Raw genomic sequence first — 25,170 nt, forward strand, 5'->3', positions numbered from 1 at the left:
GCCTCTTAGTCTGCAGTGCTATCTTTGGTGTTTGCCAAAAGTCTGAGTGAAACATATGTTTGCCCGTTTTCTCTGAGCCTCACAGATTGAAAGACATAATTTTCGGCAGTAACTTTCCTTTTTATCGCTTCCTCAGAGCTTCAAGATCTCTGTGCTCCACATTCCCCCTTGAACTGGAGCTAGCAGCCTCTTAAATCATTCCCCTTTGACATGTTGTTAACAGCCTTGCAGCCTGAGCTGTTCTCACCTGACAAAAGACATTTCTCATCTGAAATTCTTCCAGTGCAGCACTGAGCAGGCAGGAAAGTCATTTCTGCTCACTTGTTTGCAGCATTTTGTGTACTGCTGCCTTGGCTGAGCAGAGACCATCTCTCAGTAGGATGCTCACCCTGGCAAGCACTGAATTGAGATCAATACTTAAATAAGGATGCAGTTGTCATTTCCAGTTCATCGGTGGAACAAAGTCCTCCTAACTCATCGTTTCTCTTTTGGCCTTCCTACTTCCAGCGTGAGTGTCCTCCTTCAGTCCCACTGCACAAGTGCTTGCAGCTTGCTCTTACCTGAGAGACAGGATTTGATACATGGGGTGAGATTCCTCATGCATCAAGTCCTGTTTCTGCTAAGCAGCACAACCCACAGAAGCCAGTAGAAACTGCAACTAAAAACCATTCAAAAAGGTATAGTATACAAGAGGGAGAAAGAAAAATACCCAGCACACTCTGAAAGAAATCTTTAAAGTGGAAAAATGGAAAATTATTATTTTCAGAGATAAACTACTGCCATCTAACCTCTACCTTAAAGGCAAATTTCTCTTTGTAGACAACAGCTGCAGCAACATCTCAACATCCAGAGTGTAACACTCTGCCTCCTGTCCTTATGTACTCCCTGGTGCCCCCATCCCTTCCCCATCTTGTTGTCCCTTTGCAGCCCCCACTAAGTGCCCAGGTAATGCCCAGGGCAGTGGGAGCAATGGGGTACAGAGCAGGCAGGTGGTGAGGCTGTGGTGGGCAGGGGAGCAGAAGGACCACAGGGAGGAGGAGAAGGAAGAGAAGGAGGATAGACAGCTGGGCTCAAGCAGGTCGCTGAATCCCGAGCCCCCCAAGAAGAGGTCTAGGTGCTTGGCTGTCTACACCACTGCAGCGCTGGCAGGAAACAGAGGTACCTGCCCAGCACTGACCCCCTGAGACTGAATGGGAAGGTTGGGTGGTTTTCCCTGGTGACCACTTTGAAAGAAATTATCTGTCTGGGTTTGACAATTCACACAAACTCTCCTGAAGGAAGATGGAGTTTCTCTCTGCAGGGTCACAAACCCAGACAACATGTATCCCCTTAGCTCCCTGCTGCAATTGCTGCCCTTACAGGAGTCGTATCGTGTAGTCTTCTTTATAACTGTACTGAGCATCACCTTAGAAGCAGTTCATAATTTGACCTCCCCACACTTCTTGGAAGGTTGCCCTGACTACTTGCGGCTTTCACAGTGAGTAGCCTTTTTCTCATTTCTACTCTAAAGATATTCATAGCTAGTTTCTGGTTATTTTTTGTGCCAATAATCCCTTAGCTTAAACCCCTCCCTTCCTCCCTGCCTGGTGTTTACAGTGATGTAGTTATAGAGAGTGGTCAAATCCTCCTTCAAACTTTTACCTTGCATTGCTGAACAAGGCAAGTTTGGTATCATCTCATCATACAACAGCCTCTCTACTCCCGCGTTGATCCCTTGTTCTCCAGAAGAGACCAGGAAACACTGGAGACCAGGAAATACATGATTTCCTCCTGGAAGTACTTCACCTGCTTTGCCCTTGGATTAAATTTCCTGCCCATTTTGCATTTCCCCTACTAATCTCCATTTCCTTAGTGCAACCATCAGCTAAATCAGTAATTGATCTGAAGTAATATCAGATACCTTACAGAAGTCCAGACATATTCATGTCTGTGATTGTTGCACAGTGATCAAAACCTCTGAAGACAAGGATTTTTTTCTCTGTAAATAGTCCATAGGCAGAGCGTTGCTTTCTCCTTCAGCATCAGTGTTTATGTTCACATCTACTGTTGTGCACAGTGCAGTTGTGGTTTGATGATAAGAGGTTCATCTGAGGTAGGAGTGGCCCCCCATGTTCTGAAATATGTTAAAATTGACATTGATTTATCTTCCATTAGCACTTTTTAGTCTAGCAAATATGTTCAAACATAACCTGCAAAACCTCAAGGGGTCTTGGGCTCCTTTTGCTTATTTATAAAATACAAAGCAGTGAAAGGCTTTGAATTTTTAATTGTATGTTTCTTCATCATATTTCACATTCATAATTCATGTCCTAGCAAGTCATAAGCCTCTATGATTAGGAACAGCCATAAATGATGGCATTATAAAGAGTGAGGTGGTGAAAGCTAGGGTGTTAAGAGGAAACATAATTTTCGATCAGACTCTTCATAGTTATTCAGTCAGATTGTTTTCTCACTCTGATCAATAGGAATTTAGCTGTTTACTTGAATGAAACAAAATAGCTTGTTTCTGCTAACACTGATTTAATTTTAGATTCAGAGATGTGTTTCTCATTATATGCTTTAATTTTATTTACTGAGATTTTGAGTAAAAGAATTTTTATAAACAAGATTTTAATACCATCATCCTCTCAATTTGGAAGTTACTGTGTAACAATAAATACATTTTATATCTCATAATGATTCCCACACTAATCAATAAAGATCAAACTGTGGACCAGACAGATTCCTAATTGTCCTATTTTTTAGTATGGGAATAAATTCAACCCTGTCCCTAATCTTTAAGTGTCTTGTACACATTATAAAAAGCACAATCCTAAATTAAAACAAAAAGAAAAATATATTGCCACCCTGTCTCCATCCCTCAGAGTGCAGTGATAACGTGCGACTGAGTGATGGTCATTGCATTTAATTCCACAGTTTTGAAACAGAAGGCCTCAGCTCTCTTTGAGAGTTACAGCGTTGACTGTAGGCTGATCAAGGCTACAGAGATATTTGAATTATGGTGGTAGTGCGGTACAAAAAAACAAAACTAGCATGCACACCTTGATTTCTTTGAAGATAACAGAAACATTTCCACTGATTTCATAGGATTTATTGCAGTTTGTCATGTGTGGCTGATGGTTTTTCTAGCTGTAAGTCCTAATTGAAAATTACTATTTAGCAGTGGCTGGTAAGACATACACCTGAGCTGGCTTTGCACCCCAGGCTCCGCTGATGTCAGCAGCTTTTCTGACTACAGAACCTGAGGCAGATGCTGCAAGTGGCAGCATGTTCATAGCCGTATTTTATCACTGTGGAAAGCGCTCTTATTACATGAGTTTGTCACAAATTATTGTCACTGTCCTACAGAAATAGCCCTGAGGGTTGCAATTTAGAAAAGGTTGGCTTATTTGCATTGGCAATACAATCTGTCCACAAAGTAAAGTCAAAATACCAAGGTTTTCTTCTCAGTTCCATAGCTGTGAGTTTTAGTAGAATACATTACCTAGCACAACAGATTTGTTCTGGTCAAATATTTCTACAAAGTTTTTCTGAACCCTGGTAAGAGTATGGTACAATAACTGTGAAACAGAAATTTAATTTTTGTAGTTTCTTTTGGAGATCTCCAATATAATAGCAAAATTTGGAATTAAATGAAGATAGATCCCTGTGAAAACTAGGAAAAATACGTGTGGAAACAGAACTCTGAAAATTTTTCACTGACAAAAACAGAATTCTAAATGAAATCTCTTGCTGTGTCTTCCACTATTAGCGGATCTCATAAAGGAGAATATTTGTAGCCTTCTGTACATTAGACATCAATAATATGGTGAGTTTTATAAATTGGCAGTGTTGCTTGAAGCTGGTGCTAAAGCACCAAATCCACAGGGAGATTTCTTTGTTAGACAGAAATTAAACATTCCATTTTGATCTGTTGCTGATCTTTCTGCAAAGAGAGAAGTTGATAGCAAATTCAGGTTTACAGTTCAGCATTTCTCCGCATGGCATGTGGTATCTCAGAATTCCAGTCATTGAAAAAACTAATGTCTGGTGCCTTGATAAGGTCATCACATTTCCCAGCAGAAAGTGAATTGTTCTGTTGCATTCAAGAGCCTGCACAAACCGTGTAATGTTTCTTTCCAGAAAACTCATAATTATATTAGTATGCAATCTGAGATAGCTTTTCAATGGAAGCAGTCACCTACATAATAGAGATATCCACAGCCTAATCATCCTGAGCTTCTCCTCTTTCTAGTACATGAGGGTTTTGTAACTCTTTCCAGTTATGTTCTTGCAGGCATAGCTCATTTTTATGGTTTCAATTTTTTTAAATACATGATTTCTTTACAAATATTGCTGGCACTTTGTCATGTACAACAAAAATGTTTGTTCTTAATGCCATCACCTGGAGACAAATTTAGGCTTGGAAACCTGGAATAGAAATGGATCTTAAGAATTCTAGCTGGTTTGGGAATCCTAAATAACTGTCTGTGAAGGTTTTTTTTTTTTTCAGATGAAGAGGGCACTGAGTGACCGTGGTGGAGCTACAGTAGACTTCTTTTCTGATTTTGAATGTAAATTTTGTGCTCCAAAAGCATGAAAGGGTGGGATAGATGGCAGGTCTAGCCTGCAAGGTATACCTTAAGCAAGGAGGTTCCTGAGGTATAGTGTTGCTGCCAGAAACTATATATTGTTTTCCTTCCTTGCTCCAGAATAGGAGAGTGTACGTGTCACAGTGCTGTGAGGCTGGAATCAGTCCAAGTTTGCTACACCACTGCCATGGTTTAACGTAATGGTGCCTGGAAGACTGAGGTGGGCCTTTGTATCTCATGGGGTGAAGGCTCACCTCTAGCAGATGAATAAATGGAAACACTTCTGTGCATGTAGACCTTGAAGGCTATGCTGTTTAGAACTATGTTTTGTAAAAAGTCTATAACAAAAGTAAAAAAAGAAATAATTTTTTTTTTTTTTTTTTTTTAAATAGATGGTCTGTGCAGTCCTTTCTTAAATGTCAGATCAATGTTAGGCTTAGCAAGTGATCCTACTACATGTAGGCCAAGCTTCACAATTAAAGGAAAGCAGTATAATTAACCCAAAACTAATATGTGTGGTATTGATGCATAAATAGGAATTCAAATGCAGAAATAGAAGTATTCATTAGATACAATAATGTGTTTAAAATGATAGACTTTTCATATGCATACTTCGGGAAGAGAGTTTCACAGATGGGCAAGAGAAATGTCATCCTCCTCCGTTGGTTTACTACCCTGAAATCTCACCTTCGAAACAATTGTAAGTCTGACCCTACCAAAACACACACGTGAGGCTTTCTGTGCCCTGCTGTGGTCACACATGTCCTTGATGCAAAATTCCAGCAGTCTGGTCTTACTAGCACCCCACTACTTTAATTATGAGGTCTCTGTGGATGCTAGTAAGTTAGATGGAGTCACTCCCTGTCAGCAATGCCAACTGGCTTGCAACAGCCAATATCCATACCATTAAATTACGCCAGCCTTCAAAACAAAGTGGCCAGTTTCAAATTGCCTGGTGAGAATAATCTTTGGCTTGACTAACAGGTAACAGGCAGTTGTTTCGATCACTGCTAATTTACCCATGACTGTTCTAAAAATTTGAACAATGTAGACAATTGGGTTTTAGCTCCCAGGAGCACTGCTTGGCATGAGTTAATTTACTAGTGTAACTGTACAGGCAGAACAAAATCACCTTATTCTTCAAAAGCAAGTAGTATAGACTCTAACCTACCCATTTAAGAGTTACATTATTTTATGAAATATCCTTCTTAGAAATGGAATTAATCAAAAGCCATGAAATGTAGTGCTTTGATTAGATTAAGTTATTGCAAGAAAACTAAAATATGTTGGTATAGAATGAAAAGATGTGCACTTGTGGCTAATTAGGGCATCATATTATGGCCCCAATACAGGTATACTAGACCTGTGGTTAGCAAATCTCTGTGGTTAGCGAAACCTAACACTGCCAGGAGTAGTTTTCCATCAGATAAATGGGTCTCTGATGCTGGAGGTTATCGGGGCCTGAGCTAGCACCGGGTATCATTGACAGCAGCTTTAGATCGATTCTAGATTGTGGTTTTCATTTGTATCTTTTTAATTTCCTAATTGCAAAACCAAAGACATTACTGATTTGCAAAGCATGATTTGCTTTTCAGTAACCCGCTTGGAATACAGAATCTGCTTCTTTTTTAGATTTGCTAGAATTACAGTGCTGTTGCTGAAGTTTGTATTCTATACAGGGATGGCAGATTGATAAAATACCTTCTGCAGATTTATGCTGTTAGCTTAAAGGAAGAAGCCTGATTTTGCAAAATTCCCCCCTGCTTCCTTTTAAAATTGTGTAGCGGTGTTAATTTACAAAGGCACATATAGTGGATTTTTGAAGCTTTTGAGTTTTTTTTTTAGATTAGTCTTAAAATAATTGCATCTCTAATACTTTTAAAATATTTTTCATGTTTTGAAGTTAATTAAAAACTCTTGCTTATTATGGATTTTTTTTCTATTTGTTTACAATGTGACTGTAGTCAATAAAGTAAAAAATGCTGAAGACAGGGAGTAGGTAGAACAAAGTGGGAGCAACGTAATGTGCATGTAATGCTTTTTGTCTTTGGACCACTGTACAAACAATAAAACCTGAGCACACTTCAGAGGGTTGTAAGAGCTACTGTAGGTGAAGTAAGTCGAGCAGAGAGATTCTGTGAGTTGTGAAAAACTACAGAGGAAATGGGTGCCAGTAATAAGGGCAGGACTGCTAGTTTTTGGCTTTTGTTTTAGGGAGGGGGCTGTTTGTGGGTTTTTTTTAGCTCTCCTGTTATTTTTTTTGCAACTCCTCCTGTAGAGGGGAAAAAAGAAGTGTACTGAACCTCGTCAGCTCTGACAGATCAAGTCACACATGTTAAGTAAGTTCCGCCCATTGCCATTTTGTGGAATTACCCTGCATCTAATATCATGGTTCTTTTGAATTTCATCACAAATGACTGAGTTTTCCCAAAAGAACGTATACCCTTCACCTTTTTGTTATGCAACCGGACAGAGGGCAGGAATGCGGTGGGTGCCCGGTAGGTGTGGAGACTGCAGCGGAAAGGTTCCCCTGCACGAGGGGTCTGGGCAATTGCAGGAAGAGAAACAACAGCTTTGTCTTCTGCACCCCAGACATGCAGAAAAAGAAAGTTTAAGCAGAGTGGCTGTATGAGGAATATTGTTAATGTATGTTAATTCTTCACTGAATTCAGATTGTCTGCAAGTGGGCGGCTCTTCTGGATTGATATGAGAGGAAGCCACTATAGCAAAGCTCTTCTGCCTACTCTGATGCTGTGGCCTACTTACAGTTTAAGAGTAGAATTTCATGCCACTGCAGTTAGCTCTCTGTACAAAACCTGCTTGTTTGGGATTTGTGTGGGAAGGTGTGTGCGTTATCCTCTCCTACATATGTCAGATTGTACAGAAATTATTGTACATGATTTGCTGTGCTCACACCTGGTATAATGTTGTCATCCTGAAGGCTGCTTCATTCTTCTAAAAGCAGGAACATTCAAAAAATAAAACTGTTTCCAAATATAAAAGAAAATAATTGTGGAGATTGCAGTTAATACTTTATATAACCTAATTGCTTAATTTAGAACTTCCTTTCTGAGCTATCTCATATCTTTGAATATAGTAGACCAGCAAAGAAAATAAACAGATTTGGATTTATGCATCTATGCTGATGCATTTCATCATACTTTTTTATAATACACAGATTTATTATCTGAAATCATAAATCAAATTAGTTGCGTTAATGTATACTTACACAAAGTACAAAGGCAAATATTCTTTGTTCCACTGAAACAATATCTGTTAAATGAGTTAACTAAACTAATTGAAGTTTCATGAAAATGTTTGGAAGTCAGTATATCAAGTAGCAGACATAATGGCGTACTCCAATTTCCCAGAGCAACCAATAAAAGTAAGACAAGTGCAAAGAATAGGCTTTCTTCAAGATGTCTGGAGAAGTTTGCATTATTTGGTGCCTTTCTAAGACTCCATTTTGTTGTTATCCAGATACAGAAATCCAAAACTTGCTGAAATATATCTAGAAAAGAAATCAATATTGTTTTTGTCTTCTGCAATGATAAAACGGGTCTTTTCTTCATTTGGTTCCAAAGCCAATGTGACTGCAATAAGGGAATGGTGGCAGAGGGAAGGTTAGGCTGTGCATCTAACTTGATTTCACACTTTTATTACTGGACCTTGTTGATTCCTGTGGAGCTGTGTTCTGACACCATCACTGTCAGTTTCTTTTTTTTAAAAGCTCTTTAAGCAAGAATTCTCAGATACACTTCTGCCACACTTCTAAAAACAATCCCTGCATTTCCAAAATAATTTCTATTATTGTTTTCTATTTTGTAAAAAAAAAAAAAAATTAGCCCTAAATAAATTGTTTATACAGTAAGCAACCAACTCAGATAAATGCACTTTCCCATAATCAGCAGAAATCAAACTATCCATCTCCCAAAGGTGAAGCATGCAGGATTTCAGGTCCTGTTCTGCATTCCACGTTATGTGCTGCCTGAGAGATAAATGGAAGCACAGAAACAGGCTGCTCATAGTAGCCATATTACAGTGCTTTTAAATAAAGCCTGAATCAGCTGAAGTAGTGGAATTTTACACGGACTTCAGCGGGGACAGCACAGTTTCAACAGATCATTAGGTATCCCCATTCCCCTTTGGCACTTGTCACTCAGACATCTAAAATACAGCTTACGTGTCACAATAGTTTTAAAGATGTGGAACCTGAGGTGCAGAGGAACTGCATCATTTGCTCTAGGATAAGACTACAGTAGGTCCAGGTCCACATATCGTATCCCCCTGTCACTCTGTAATTTTGGGGCAATTACTTGATGTGTGAATTCTAAATCAGCTGGTACGTGCAGAAGATTACAACAGGCCATAGGTGCTCACTAACTGAAAATTTAGATTACTCTTGATTCCCCCAAGCCACAGGTGTCTTGTTTTCCAAAGTCTACACCAATGTGGAGTGTATGACTAAGTGTACATTTTGAATAATGGATATTTGTTTTGCTGTACTCTGTGAGATCTGTGCTCAATGATTATTTTAGACACACATTATATGGAGACTGGCTTTGCCATTCTACCTGCATAAGGTGAGCTCACTCACCTTCCTAGGAATAGAAAATAGGAATGCATATTTTTTTCTTTGTCCTGTTAGATTATTGAAAGCTTATTTAAACTTTCTCTTAACTGCTTCAGCAACTTTATCAATTAACCACATCTCTGTCAAACAGTATATAGCTGTAATCTAAATTACTGTGCAGTAGCTTTCATTATGCAATGACATGCTTTTGTAAGGGCTACAGAAAGAGCATAATTACAAGTCTAGACGTTCCTGAAATGGGAGAAAAAAACATGCTCTTTTCAGTTTCTTAAGGATGTAGTGACTGCATTTATAGCTGAAGATGTCCAGTACTGAATTGGTATGTATGGCTTTCGTTCTCCTTTCAGGACCCTACGGGCTTGATTTTGTAATAAATTCAAGATGCAAGTCCTAGATTTATTCTGTGGAGTCATAAAACTGGTAGAAATTATCCTTTTGAAAACATGAGTGAGTCTGGTATTCATTGATGTGGCAGTCATATTATAGGCATCCTGGACAGAAATTCGTACGATGAAACCACTGCCCCAGCCACATCAGACCACAGGTTTCTCCCTGCTACTAAATCAATGCGCACAGAAAACTGTCATCTTGTATGAGGAGAAAAAGGAGCACTAGGTCCTTGATCCAGAGCATTTCCATGGCAGTGGGTGTACAGCACTAACCTGAGGTATTGTGCACTACCCAGGAGGGCAGGTGTGAGCTGGGTGTGAACAAGAGGTGCAGGTGGAGCTCCCTTAACCATCTCTCTGATTGCCTAATGCAACGTTACAAGGGAGCTGGGATCATATGTGGCGGGAGGGTCTGTAAGCCAGACCAAGGGCTAGTGAACAGGACATATTCATGAAGGACTTAGGGTGTACGCACAACAGTAATCATGAGGACACTCACTGCTGCCGGAGCTGTCTCTGCTGTACGGCCTCTGTTCATTGCAACACTGGAGATCATGTCGAGTCGGGATCCAGCTGACATCAAAATGTCCTGGTTAATGAGGAGACATCATGAAACCAAAAGGCTTTGCCGCTCACAGTCACTCTCACAAGTGGAAATAAAGCTATTTTAGGCCTTTTTCCTTACTTGCTGACAGAAGGGAACTTGCAACACTGCCAGCAGTGGCCGTGCCTGCCAGAGAGAGTGTGGCACCCTGGGAACATGGCGATGTGGTCAGGGGTCGGCTGGTCACTCATCAGTCCGCTTGAATGAAGGTCGATGCTCAGGGACACCACATCCTGGAGTTAGTTAAACACAGGCACAAAGTATACAGAAAGCAGAAAACAGGTCAAGTTGTTTAAGACTGAATTGGAAGAACAGCAGGAGTTTGAAGACTAAAGTCAGAAAGGCCAGAACAGAAAACAAGATGCATCTAGCAGGAGATAAGGGTAGCAAAATTAATCATCCTCATAAGAAGAAACACAGGTGAAGGAGAACTATTGAAAGATGTCTAGGAGAAGGCAGCAGTGCTTTTGTCTTTTTTTTTTTGGTCACTAGTTTTCAGCAAAAGTTCAGCTATAACCAGATGCTTAGCACAATTAACAGCAGTGACTGAGCAGTAAAATGTGAACCTAGCATAAGAAAAAGACTAAGTCAGAGAATATTCAAATAATTTAGATTTTTTTTTTTTAATTGGTTGCACCCAGTGACACCTTCATGGTACAATCTTTGAAGGGCAAGCTTTTTAAGTCTGAAAGAGATTTAACAGGTGAAAGTTACTCACTCACTTCTGATGGAGGCTGGGCAGAGAAGCAGATATATGTAGCACTCACTTCAAGAGGAAGAAGGGAGGAATTGTAGGCCAACTGCCTTCACTCCACTCCCCAGAAAAAATCTGCAGTTAATATTGAAGCAAAGGAATATGAGGCACCTGGGAAATAACAAAGCACGGAGGTCACCAGTGAGGCCAGTTTTTGTCAAGATCAAGTCATGCCAAATCAGTCTGATTTTTTCTCAAGCAGGGTAAGAGGCATTCTTAGAAGGGGAGAAACAGAAGGTATCATACATACTTGACATGAGTAAAGCTTTTGGTACTTGTCTCACCTGACAGTCTTACAGTAAACCAGGGAAATGTGGTCACGATGGTGTGATTTTAAGCTGGATGGAGACTGGTTGTCTGTACTGAGAATGTCTATCAGTGTATCTAAACATCAAGAGTGGACGTTCAGGAAAAATATTCTCTGGTCTACTTTTTTAGTGGTTTTGTTGACAACCTCAGATGATGGAATAGAGGGTACACTTAACAAAAATTTTGGACAGCATGAAATTGGGAAAAACCGCAACTATGTTGGAGAGTAAGGTTAGAAATAAAATAACTTTGGTAAAATTCAGTGTCCTGTCTGTACTGTCAAGGACAAAATTGTACACGAACTTGAATAGTCAACAGTAAAAACATGCAAGTGGGAACAAACCAGAAAGGACCTCAAGGGGTTTACAGTGAATCAAAAGGCAAACAGGAGTGGGATATGTTGCAAAAAAGGCAAACAGATTTGTGAATACATCCTGTTAAATTTGGCAGGCCACAGCTGGAATACATTTTTGCATTTTCAGCACATTGATGCAAGTTGATACAGCCTGGAGGAGAGCAACAAGAATGATTATGGGTCTAGAAAAGATGGTCTGTAAGGGGAGACCGAGCAAACTAAGGTCCTATAGTCTTAGAGAGAAGAATGATTGTGTACATGCTGACAAGTACACAAAAGGCTGTTGCAAAAAAAGGGAATAATCTGCTTTCTGCCTCTATGGTGTATAAGAAACAAAGTAATGGGCTTCATCTGCCCCTGTGGAGATCCAGGTAAGTCACAGGGAAATACGTTCGAATGGTCAAGATAGCACAGTGCTGTAATAAATTGCTTGGGGAAATTGTGAAGTCTCTAGTATCAGAGGTCTTTAAGCATAAATTGGACAAACAACTGTTGTAAATGTAATTGATGCTGCCAAGGAGCATGCAGAGGAGTAGGTGATTCAGTTTCATTTCAGCCCTACTTTTCCACAGTTCTGTGTAATAGGTACCATAAATAAAATTAAGGGAAAGGCCAGAGTTTTAAGCAGTCTTCATTTGTCCTTTTGTCATAAAATCTTTCAAGTTAGATAGGAGCCTGAATTATTAAAGGGTAAAGGGAACTCTCACACAGCAATTAGAAAGAAGCTGAAAAAATGAAAAAAGAAAAAAAAATCTTTATGTTGCAGTCATAATTAAGAGTCCCAGCAATTGTACAATCATGAGGTGCTGTTGTGTACCATGGGAATAAAGGCCAAGATGAGGGCTGCCTTTATTTTAACCAGTAAGTCTTTCAGAAAAGGGCCTGTATATTATTCCAGCCTAGTATCATGCTGAGTCTGTGCTCAACGTTTATGGAAGAGTAATAAGACTATCATACTCAATTTTGCTAGAATATATTTCTCCCAGATTATCTGAGATGCTCTGCACTAATAACGCAGTACCCCACTGTGTGCCTGAAGCACAGCCGATTCACCTGCCTGGCCTACTTAGATCTCATTGGCCAAAGTAATTGAAAAAGAAGTGTGATCACAGGATGCGCAAGTATATTTTTTTCACTATATTTTTTATTTCCTTGCATTTAAATTCACTAATTTAATACAAACTGCTCAGGGTCTCTAGTATGTCCATTTTACTTTTTCTTGTTCATTCTGTTTTGCTAAAAGGAATAGCCATATGTTCCTTAAAATGAGTGCTGTCCCTGTTTATAGCACCTGCCCTGATGCAGTGTTCAAAAAAAAAGTAAAATCAGAGGAGAAGGTACATGAGAAAGAATAATTTCTCTTCCCTGTGCCATTGGCCAGCTGCTCGGATGAAACTGCCGTGCATAGAGAAGACTTCTTCCACAAGGTCTTCTTCCATGGGCCTTGCTGTGAGATCCTATGGAGGCCTCTCTTCCATCTACATCTCATCAGGCCAGATGAAGTGTTGTTATTCTACAAGTAAATCTTACGTTTTAGTACATAGATGTTACAGGACATAACTAGAGCTAAATATATGCATGTGATGTTCCCATGAAAATACAGCATTTTCGTGTAAATATGAATTTTCTGTATCCACCTTATTTTGCTAACAGAAATTAGCAAAGCTGCAATCAGAGAACTGCCATGCCTTTATTTTCTTTTAGTGGTTGGCATTGTCTACTGAAAATAAGAAAGTGAAAACATTTTAGCTACTATAAAAGTATCATGTCATGGTCACATTTTATGTGCATGCTATGTTAAATTGTTGTACAGCACTGTGCATCTAAAAACTCTTCATCCATCCATAGAATTCAAATGTTTTTCAAGTCTCATCCATATCTTGTAGTTGGGGAAAGTGATGTAATTCAGCAATGCCTAGAGCATAAAGTGAGTCAGTACGCTGCTCTGGCTTGATACCTGGGCCCTGATCTTCTCATTTAATCACACCATTTAGTCATTAAGAGACATGGCATATAAATAGTAGAGCGCAGGCTATCTATTTTACAGTGAGAGTACGTAATGCCCAAAGCTGTACTCCAAACTGGGAGAGCCTTTGAACTTATGCTGCAGAGGCACTGCCTGCAAAGGAACATGATGCTTATTAAAATCAGTTTGGGAGAAATAAAGTGAAGAGCAATCAAAATAGAGCATATATAAATTGAAATAAGCGTTATACAAAGTGGATTATGCTAATTTAAATAAATCCATTTCTAAATCAAAATTGTTTAACTCAGAATAATGTTCATGTATATACAAGACAATGTAATTACCAAGTAGTCTTCAATACCAGGAGCTATTATGCTACATGGGGAGCAGAGCTGTTGGGACTGGTGAAAATTTGCAAACGAGTCTCAGGGTATTTACCAAGTAACGGAGCAATGCTGAAAATGGACACAGTCTTGGAAGGTCCCATTCGTAGCGGGTTGTGGAGCAGGAGACGCACTCAGTGAATGACAGGTGGCTCAGGCTGGAGGACAGGAGCTCGCTGCCTGTGCTGGAGACCTTTAGTAACAAGGATCTTTGGAGGCAGGTACCTTTTACAGAAGTCCAGCCAGCGGTCTCTCCCCTCGGAGGGTTGGGGATTCACAAGGCTAACTGGTACTTTTGTGTGTTGAAGAATGGGATTTCTGTATCAGTGAAAACACTGGGGTTTTTTTTGTCCATTTTGCCCTTTTGTCTGTTAGTTTACAAGAAAACTGTTGACCCTATTGGCCAACCTCAACAAAATTTGACAGAAGGCTAGATCTCGAAGATACAAGATGCCAACAGTAGGTCTGTTAAATGTGTGACCTGGGAGTTTGAGGCAGCCCCAGCCACATGCATTGCTGGTCCAAGCACCACAGGTATCATCTCATGCCCAAATATGAAGTCAAGCAAGAGAAACAGTGGGAGAGAGAGGACAGAGCAGCAGGGACTGAGATTAGGCGTTGTAGCAACCATGATGGGATCTATGTGGACCACAGGGAGAGGTCAGAGGAGGTATGATGGGTGGGCAGGAATTCTGGGCCAGGATGCTGAGGAGATAAGGAGAGGTGTGTTGGAGAGGGTAGGAGTAGCTGTGGGTATTGTGAGGAGGGAATATGAGAAAGAGAGCTCAGACTATTGCAGTGGCAGTCTTTGAAACACATGGGCTAGGTTATTGAGGCAATTCATGTTTGTTGGGCACTGCCGTCCTGAGAGTTTTCTGCAAATGGTGGGCTGGGGAGGAGGGAAATTTTCCTACATGGCGTCTTATGATTTTGTATTAAAAAAAGAGTTCATGCTGCAAGTTCAATGCAAATCTGTTAAAAAGTCAGTCAGTCATGTGGCACAAGCATGGTTAATTATGGTTCTTGCTATGCCTGAGGAGGAGCCCTGTGAGCCAGTGTCACTATACAACTTAAAAGGGAGGAAACATTGAACAGCTTCTCCCAAAGTTATTCCCAAATTTCCCTCCCACAAAAATGCAATTCTAGGAAGGGAAGAAAATGTTGATGTTTTCAGCTTCACACCATAAAATGTTTTTAAGATTATGGACATATGTAAAAAAGGACCTGCTAAAAAACTTCAGACTTGGGTAGAACATTTCTCTGCACAAATTTGGTCAAAGATTTTTCATACGAATTAATCAGAAGTGTCTGCGTTCTACCAAGCGATCATGAAATGTCTGATCCTTTTCACTTCTACAGAGTCAGCTAAACTGATTCGCAGCATATGAACACAGATCAGTTCAGGCATCTCTTTCTGTCCACTCCAACTTGATTGCTTTTTATACACTCCCCGTGTGCCGCTATTAGCTCTGCATGTCAAACACATCAGTGCTGTGCTGTGCGAGCATCTTTGCTACAGTTATGTCTTCATTGGCAGATAAAGATATATTTTTAGCCAGGGTGGACATGATTGTGTGCAGCCATGCAGATGTGACTGCATTAAATGATGTAGCAGCATGCAATCCATCAGTTTTCATATATTGTTGCCTGTTTTTATCTTGGATAACTGGTTAGCTATCTTACTGTAGAAAACACAGCTGGGATAAGCACTTAGGTTTCACTGTGAAGTAAAGTAGATGAGAGTCTTTGGCTGATCTCCACAAGACACGTCATGACAAATACTGTGACTTCAGGATTTTTGAGAAAGTCAACAAAAAAAACGCTTATTGCACTATAAGAAGCACACACTTAAAAAGCACTGTCACTGAAGCAATGCCCAAGGAAAGAGCAATGTATTCTTAATGTTGTTTAGTCACTGGCAACTTAGACAAACTAAAATTCCAATGAGATAACACAGTCAAGATTTCATCTCAGATGCTGACTCAAGAGTACACTGTAGCTGTACTTTCTGGATGCATATTCAGCTGTTTGTCATTTGCTGTCTAACAGTGCACGCATACTGCTTTTTTTAATAGTAAAACACAGCTGAGAGAGGTGCCACTAAAATGTAGACCAGGAGACTTTCCAATAAGACAATGTGATTCTACCTTTAAGCATCTTCCTTCCAAGGCTTCAAAGGTTCCTACGGCATGTTTTATCAGCAGGAAATACAGAATTTATTTCACTAGTTTATCCTTTTTTGTCTATCAGTATATTATAGATTTTTTCTCTGTCTGTCTATAGCAGTGTAAGAGGCAGCCATATATTCCAGAAAGTCTTCTTTCTGTTAGTGCAAGGCAGGAACGGCATCTTTAAAAGAATTCAGTGGTGAGTGAACTCACATGTACTGCATGTGCTTCGGGAAGACAGATGGATTTTTGAGGGTCTGCAACTGGGTGGTTTTAAGACCCTTGAGAAGTCTGCTCCAGGGACCTCAAGGGTTTGATAGCTGGCCCAGGACACGTACTGCATCGTTTCTACTCAAAGATGTCTATTTAATAATTTAATAGTTGTATGAGCATTTTTCTTATCCCTCAGAATGTTATAATGTGCAGACACTACCGTCCTCTGAGCCAGACTTTGGTATCTCAACATCTATTAGATTGCTTCCTAGAAGCTACCACTGTATTTAAAAAGTCAATAATACTTTCTGGGATGTTTTTCTTCTCAAATGGATGTGATGCTACCTTTGCCTTCCCAAATTAGTTTCCTGTTCAGAATATACATCCAAGGATCCTGTGCTGAGCAGGTTTACAGAAAAAAAGCTGCTACAAATTAGTTAAGTGACTCTGTGTCACACACATAGCAGATTATTAATGTGCTACTGTAGATTATTAGGAGGATACTAACTCATACTTGACCATAACATCTTATCCTCACTTAAATGTTTTGACTTTCTCTTTTTCTAGTACCTGCATGCAAATGGGATTGTGCATCGTGACTTGAAGCCAGAAAATCTACTCTATGCAACGCCAGCACCGGATGCACCACTGAAAATTGGTGAGCAGTATTAAATGTATGCTTCCCTAATTCCTTTGTACCAGTAATACCTGCTAACTGATGTTTACAGTATATACATCTCACCACCACTTTATTCGAAGCTTATGCTTATACTCAAATGAACAGCATGTTACTTCATCAGCACAGCTGTACAGGCTGTTTTTAAAACCAATATATATCTAAAACTAGATGCTTGCTTAAGAGAATTTATAGCCAAAATTGTGCAGAACGTGCCAGAGAGTAAAGCACTCAGGAGGAACAAGAAGGATCATGAGATTAGCATACAGCTGTGTGCGCCAATTCTGTGCCCCTTTTTTTTTTGTTAAACCGGTATTTTAAGAGGAAAGATTCATTGGCATCAAAGTACAAATGTGCAGATAAGCAGTAGAAAGCAAACTGAGCAAGGCTGACTTCTGTTTTGAAGGCAGATTTGAGGGAAAGAAGAAGCGATCTTTGCAAAAAGCATAGGGAAGCTATCTGAAGCACGGTCAGCACCGTGGGGGGGATGAGGAGGGACAAGGAGACACCAGGCTCTCCTGAACAGGGATGTATTATGCCATTTCTGTTGGGGATGGCGGCTGCTTGCAAAGGGCATGACCTGCAAAAGTTCTGGGTATGCCCAGTTTTTGCTTGAGCAAAGAGGAGCTCTGTGCAATGCTCCTGAGCTGTACATAACCAGTTTGGAAATACTACCTTGTGCTCCCTTAACGGGGAGCGTGGGAGCGTGCAAGGAGTGAGTGTTGCCACGTTCGTCAGGCCAGTGCTCATCATGGGTTTCAGGAGCCAGATTTCCATGAACTAGTCTCAAGCAATTCAATACAAATTTCTAGGAAAGTCTTGCATCTCAGAATGATGGTATCTTAATTTACATTTTATCCTACTTCTTGTCTTTCCTGGAAAGGCTTTAAACAGCTGTAACATGATAGTTTAATGCAGCACCCAGTGGCCTTGGTTTGATGGCCAGAATGGTGTAGGGGCTTCTGAAGCATTCTCCAAAAAGCTGTGGTTCTTCATCTTCTGGTCAAGATTATTGCCTTGTTTAAATTGACATCTGATTTACAATGAGTGGCCGTGTTTATAAAACTAAAGTATATTTCTGTTTAGATAAATAATAATACATAAATGGTAACTCTAACTATGCATTTCTAGAATAAAATATGAACTATTTTTATCCTGATCTTGAGTCAAAACATTCCCTTTTATATTCACTGTAACAAAACAAAAACACTTTTATTTTACATTTTTTAAGGTCAGATTTTCATCACCTAAATTGAAATTTGAAGAAGCTCTGTTTATTCTCAGTGAAAAGTAAAAGAGTTGGGAAGACTTCAGTTTTTATGTCTTTTAAGAAATGAGTCATGCAAGCGTGATATGTAATGCCATGAAGGCTCTTGCTGTCTTGAGTAGTAATTCAGTGTGGAAATACTGGAAAAAGGATGATTAGTACTTCTCCTGGCACAACCTCCAGGCCCCTAGAAGCCCTCTTTCAAAATACTGGGAATTTGTCTTACAGGGACTCCTTAGTCTGATCCTTATTCAAGAAATCATTGATGCATAATTTTTTAAACCAAAATTGTTGTGTTAATTTTATTGGATTACTCACAGAGTGGAAGCTGAATAGATACCTAAAGTGCATTTCTGGATCACTGCTTGTATGCCCTTAGGCATCCCATTGTATTGGCTTTGTGCAGTCTTCAGGATAAAATACAAGCTACATTTCTGTCAAGCAAGAGCCAGGAATACTCGTTTGTACAGACAAATTTTGCTTCTGCGTTGCAGTCTGGGTAGATTCTTGAAACTGATCCTCATTTCTGGAAATACTATTCATTTAATGCATAAATGTTAATTTAATTACATATACAGTGTAAAAAAACCTCATGATTTGACAAGGAAGAAAGAACATTAATATTCCTAAACAATCCTAACAGCTGACTTTGGACTTTCCAAGATTGTGGAAGATCAGGTGACCATGAAGACAGTTTGTGGAACTCCAGGGTACTGTGGTACGTTGTTTTATTATTTACAGTATTCTGCACTTAATGTGAGGATGTTACATTTTCTCTTTCCAAGGTGAAATGCTTCTTCCTAAAGTCAAAATTCAAAAAGTCCCTAAAAAGCAGAAATTAAAAACTAAAATTCAAAACTGGCACTGGGTTAAATTTTTCTAAACTCCTATTCCCTAGCACTGAAGCTTAATAATCAAAACATATGTTATGGTGCAAGTTCATTAACTGCATGGAAATAAGTTCGACCATTGTAAAAATGCTGAAATCACTAAATTAATACTGGAGAGGCATCAGCAGAACTTTGGACTATGAAAGGCGTAATGGAAAACACTAAAAATTTATAGAGTTCATAACAATTATGAATATCTGAGTATTGCTTACAACGAATTTATCTTACAGTAGTTTTTTTAACATAGAGGAAATCAAATTATTCCTTAGAGTAGGGTCATAAGTTAATCCCCTAAGCCCGAAACACTTCAGCAAATACACGTTTAACTCAGACCATTCTGGTCCACACTTGAGTGGGGCCTGTATAACAGAATTATGAGTGCAATATCAAGGAGCACTTTCTGGCAGATCTTGTCAACTGGGATGACTGGTGTAGATCTAGTCATCTCTTTCAGCAGTAAAAAGCCTTTGGCACTTTTAACTCATCCTCTTTTCTCCTAAACAAAATAAGAATGAAAACATAGGTTTGCTTCATTTTACCAAGAGAGTGAGAGTCAGCATGAACTGCTGCTTACCAAAATGACTAATTTGCCTGTGATTCACAATACTTCAACAAGCATGAGTTTATGGATGTCTTCAGAGCAAACATCTAAATCGTGATCTTAGCAGTGTATTACACAATGATGGTAATTTAAATTCCTTTAGTAATTTAGAAATTAGGATATTTTATACTTAATGATGTTGGGTTTATATTTTTTCAGTTGGTAGCCTCTAAGGACGCTTTCTACTTGTTTAACTGTGGAAGATGTGCACAAAGTTTAGAAACTGTGTTTTGTCTCAGTTGTCCCATTCTTACATGTTTCTGTTTTTTCAAAAATCACAGCTAGTTCATGCTTCCCAGTCTTGTAGCTTTCAATAATGTAAGGCATATAATTTGAATGCAAGAAAACCAACAGTGATACTTCAAATTAAAGCAAATTTCTGTACAAATATGTTCCCTCACTGTCATATGGGAGAGTGAGGTTTTGATAAGCTAGTGAAAAAACATAGTACTGATAACAGTCCATGAATAATTAGAAATGTGGATTTTTTCTCCATTGCTTTGGGAAGAAAATAAGTGGGGCAGAGAGTGAACACTACAGTTGCTGTACACATAACATCTGGCAAGCAATGCCATAGCTGTGCTCTAAGTCAGATGTCAGTAATCCAAAGAGGATATAATGAAAACCAACCCCCAGAAAATCCAAAATCTAAAACCAGAGTTCATGCACATAACTTGCCACAGTAGGGAGAAAGCAAGCATACAACTGATCTTGAAAAAAATAATTTAAAAGATGCTGCCAAGCCCAGCAGCCTTTCCTTCGTGGGGCATTTCGCTCTGCCCACGGGGCTGCGGCGGGAGCTCGTCCTGATGCAGGCGGGGACTGCCCAGCCTGGCTGTCCCCTGCACACAGCAGGCTTTCTTCAGCAGCAGCGTCCCCAGGTCGGAGGGGACGGCACGGGCCTGTGGGATGCTCTGTCCTGGTGGAGAGCCTCCAGCCTGCCTGCGGTGGTCCGCGAGGCAGGGCAGACCCCAGTGCGTTCTGGCTCGGTTCCCAGTAGCAGCGCCGTGCAGGGCTCAGCAGCCAGCAGCTGGATCGAGCCTCGCAGACTGCCTGGCAGCTTTCAGCAGGGCATCCTGTGCATGCTGCCGGGCTCCCGGTACAGCACCCTTGTGCACAGCTTCACTGTCAGAGCAGGGACAGCTAGCTCCTGGACACGTGCAGAAGCTCGCCTGGACTCCTGGCACCAGAAAATGAGCCATAAATGGATCCTTCAGTGCTAGGATGTGCCCAAGAAGGAGACCCTCCGGCAAAGGGCCACGAAGATGATTAAGGGAGTGGAACATCTCCCTTATGAGGAGAGGCTGAGGGAGCTGGGTCTCTTTAGCTTAGAGAAGAGGAGACTGAGGGGTGACCTCATTAATGTTTATAAATATGTAAAGGGCAAGTGTCATGAGGATGGAGCCAGGCTCTTCTCAGTGACATCTCTTGACAGGACAAGGGGCAATGGGTGCAAGCTGGAACACAGGAGGTTCCACATAAATATGAGGAAAAACTTCTTTACGGTGAGGGTGACCGAACACTGGAACAGGCTGCCCAGAGAGGTTGTGGAGTCTCCTTCTCTGGAGACATTCAAAACCCGCCTGGACATGTTCCTGTGTGACATGATCTAGGCAATCCTGCTCCGGCAGGGGGATTGGACTAGATGATCTTTCGAGGTCCCTTCCAATCCCTAACATTCTGTGATTCTGTGAAAAGAGGATTGCAGCTGCCTCTGCAGTCTGCTCACCCTTCATAGCATGGCAGTTCCATGTCAGCAAACCAGCAAATGGCCAGGGAGGCTGGTGATCTTGTTTACACCAGGGCAAGTGTGCTGGGCTTCCCATGGTGGATGCTCACCTGCAGCAACCAGTGTGATCTTGTGGAGGAACCTATTCCTGCCATTCTTGCTGAACTCTATATCCTGAATGGGCTCCTACAAGAGAATGCAAGTTGCTGTCAGTGTCCTGGGTGGTAAACATCTCAGGTAGTTTTGGATAGAGCTGAGCCAAGCCATGTGGGAACTAAAGACTTGGCATTTGCTTTTATAACTGTGGAAGCAAAGGAAAGGGCATTGGAGAAGACCATAAGATTGATCTGTTACCTCATAGCACAGCTGATAATGCAGTTCAGGTGATGTGTCCATTACCTTGTATGACATTATCTGCCAAGCACACAGAGGTGCCAAGTATGCTTTAGAGTAGCACTGAATTCCAGTCTGCTTAGTTTTGTAAAACTGTACTTCACATATTAGCTATTAATGTTCTGTTTGTGTTCTCTTGTGGCAGTTATACTACAAATGCCATAAAACTGTAGTCAGTATTTAGCCCTTTTTATGCCTGTCTTTGTATACTATAAAAATAGGGTAAGGCTTATTCCCATAGAGGAGTCCTTAAAGTAGGGAAGATGTGGTGGGGAGGGTTGAGGCTGAATGTCTGTGCTGAGAAGAGAAGAAAGGAGCTTTGTGCCTACAGACATGGAGCTGCAGTCCTTGCTTTATGACCTGAGTTAACTGACCATGCAGAATTCCTGGTGCCTGGAAAATATTCAAGCATTACTTTACAGAAGTGGAGGAAACCCCAGACAAATACTGTTGAAATGCCAAATCAAACTATGAATAATTGATAGTCACAGGCTGCCAACTCCCACATCCTGCCCACCAAGCTATCAGCAGCTTCTCCAGAAAGGACACAGAAACAAAAATGCATACTGGAGTCTGGATACTTTGGCATCAAGACTTATCAATCTGTAGTCCCTGGGACGCGCAAAGTGATGCAGAGGACTGAAAGCAAGAAAATGGTTCACAAACAACTTAACTTGCGGAGATATTGTGCTTTCAGTGAACTTAACAAGAAGGGCATAAGTGATTTCTGACAGTAGCACATAAAAATAATCCAGTGCAGAGCAGTGATTCATGATCAGTCTGTTACAGCCAACATCCAAACTAAGAGCAATGTATCAATCAAATCCATTCACCAAAAGCAAACTTCTGGAAATATTAAAACATCATATTTACAAGAAGTATAACTGTGTAATCATAGTCCAGATAGCAAGGCAGACCTGTATATACAACTCTTTGGTCTCCTTTGTGGCCATTTTACAATACTGTGGTGGAAGGAGGAGAAAAGCAAAAGAAGGGCAAGAAGACATCCCAAGAAACATTGCATTCTCTAGAAGAGAAAGCATATTGGCCATTAAACAGAAAACTCTCCTATTTCCATCAGAACCCTCATATGGCATTAACAAACATAGCAGGGAGAATGGTGGTTAACATCTCTTTTCTTGGTCCGTCTCCATTTCTTTCTCTGAGGCCATTGGCTGCTTTGCCTGTAGGCTGTCCTGTTAGCTACGGGTTGACCTGAGTTAAAATCAGTTGGGATCTACTGTCCCTTCTCAAAACAGCCCCTCTCTGTTCATCAGTTTACCTAGCAGAAGAATAAGGAAGCAGGGAAAGTCTATGCATAAACGGGCAGGTGTTTGCCCAGCTGCCAGCTGTGCAAGCGGTATGTGGCAAACTTAGTGATTAATGTCCTTTGCTTTCTATAGTAATGCTTTGTAAAAATGCTTGATGTGTTCCCTGCATGGTAAATCCTTCAGGTAAGTTGAAGAAGTCTGAGTCAGCTGCCTGGAGGCCATTAGGGAGTTGCATATATTCTGATTAAAATCAGCACGCTCCTCGGGAAAGCTAGCTGCCCCAACGGGGACCTCCCACAGGCTAGGAGCAAAGCAGGAGTGTGTCAGCAGCCTGGGTCAGTCCAGACGGACAACCAAAGCTACAGGCTGAGCAAGGAGGTGTGATATGTTTCGGGAAGCCCCAGCCCTTCTTGGCCCTGCTGCTCATGGCTGTGAAAGTGTAATGTGGGAAGGTGAAGAGACGCGTACGTGCTGCAGCGTTGATGCGCATAGATGCAGCCAGTCCACTATGCCCCAGAAATGTGGCAAACATCCCACGTGCGTCACAGAGCCGGTGGGCTCAGGGACTGTGCTGCCATCCCGTACATCCGATGGATACTGATACAGATACAATGGTTGCTGAGAAGGGCTATTGATACGTGAAATTGTGGCTCAGCAGTGTCTTTTTAATTATTTTTTCCAAATTAGTTGGGTATTTTTGTCTGTGGCCAAAAGGAGAAGGAGGGAAAGGTCTTGCCTCCCCCGGTATCAAGCACTTCCATTTCCTCCTCTGGAGATGTTGCATTTTCATCCTGCCACCTCAGGAGCTTTGCCCAAGGAGGGTTGCCCAGTCGGAGGCAAGCCTTGAGGGTACGCGGAGCTACAAGCCCTGAGGGCACGGGGGCCGGGTGTGCTTGAGGTTGGCACGTCACAGTTTGAGTGTGCAACCGTGCACATTTAGACACACACAGCAGCAACAGACACTGTCTGCGGCATACATCAGTCTGCTCGGCTTTCCTTAAGGTGTCTGTCAAGCTGCTTGGGCAGAGATTTACCATTGCAGAGCTGGAGGCCCCCGAGACTGCCTGCTCCACACTGCAGCAAAAGCAGTTGCCTGAAATGGTCTTGGTTTTACTTACAATTAAAACAGAATACCAAAATAAAGCCCAAATAAAGTTCCAAGTAAATAAGTAAAATACTGGAGTAGAAGTACCGCCTCCTTTGTCACATTGCAGCTCCAGTGCTGCTGTAGCTTTCCGTGGTTCCTTTCACAAACCTAAAAAGCAGTTTGAAACCAAAGTCCTTTTTTCATTTTGTTCTGGCTGTGCTTGGACATGAGTTCTGTTGCTTTATACTCAGTGAAGGGAATCATTTGCCTAATTAAGGGCTTAAAGGAGCAGGCCCTAACTTTTTAAAAGACATGAGTGTGCATGGAATTTAAATTGACTTTGTGACACTTATTTCTGCATTCGACTTTCATCATACTGACAAGCGTTTTATCATCTGCAGCACCAGAGATACTACGGGGATGTGCCTATGGCCCTGAGGTGGACATGTGGTCTCTGGGGATCATCACCTACATCCTGTAAGTGCAGACAGTGCCATGGAGTGGTTCATTTGTGAGCACCTGCGGGTTTTTATGACATTATGAGCTGTGCCATTGGAAAACACGAGATCCTGAACTTTAATTATGATAATTCCTGATCTTATTTAAGTATGTCAAATCGTAGAGGAACATGGCAAAACACTCAGATTATGTATTTGATATATGTAACACTTCTTCCTGAACAGCAGAAAGGTCTGCATGGAATCGTGCTATCAATGTGAATGAATAGCAGCAAAGCTGCTGAAAGCAAAACTAACAAGCATACAAGTATCAGAAAGCATCATATGTTTTTTTTCTCATTCACACAAACTGTGAGATATACTACGATCCTAAGTAGCTCCTCAGCTACAGAGGGGGCAAGGAGAAGTTAAGGTGCTTGCAGTAGTTTCCCAGTGCCTGTGAATATTCCCAAATGCAGCTGCCCCATCTGTGTCAGCCACAGACACTGCTAC

At 40.9% G+C, this 25,170-nt stretch overlaps 1 protein-coding gene across 1 annotated transcript in view; it reads left to right on the plus strand.

Moving 5' to 3' along the window:
* Positions 1-25,170, plus strand: part of CAMK4 (calcium/calmodulin dependent protein kinase IV) — a 171,320-nt gene that overhangs the window by 136,881 nt on the left and 9,269 nt on the right. Inside the window, exons 6-8 of the mRNA XM_068423710.1 lie at positions 16,874-16,964; positions 18,893-18,967; positions 24,622-24,697. Of these exons, the coding sequence (XP_068279811.1) occupies positions 16,874-16,964; positions 18,893-18,967; positions 24,622-24,697 (242 nt within the window). The remainder of the gene's footprint in view (positions 1-16,873; positions 16,965-18,892; positions 18,968-24,621; positions 24,698-25,170) is intronic.

The sequence above is a fragment of the Nyctibius grandis genome, chromosome Z (genome assembly GCF_013368605.1).
Source record: "Nyctibius grandis isolate bNycGra1 chromosome Z, bNycGra1.pri, whole genome shotgun sequence".
Lineage (NCBI taxonomy): Eukaryota > Metazoa > Chordata > Aves > Nyctibiiformes > Nyctibiidae > Nyctibius > Nyctibius grandis.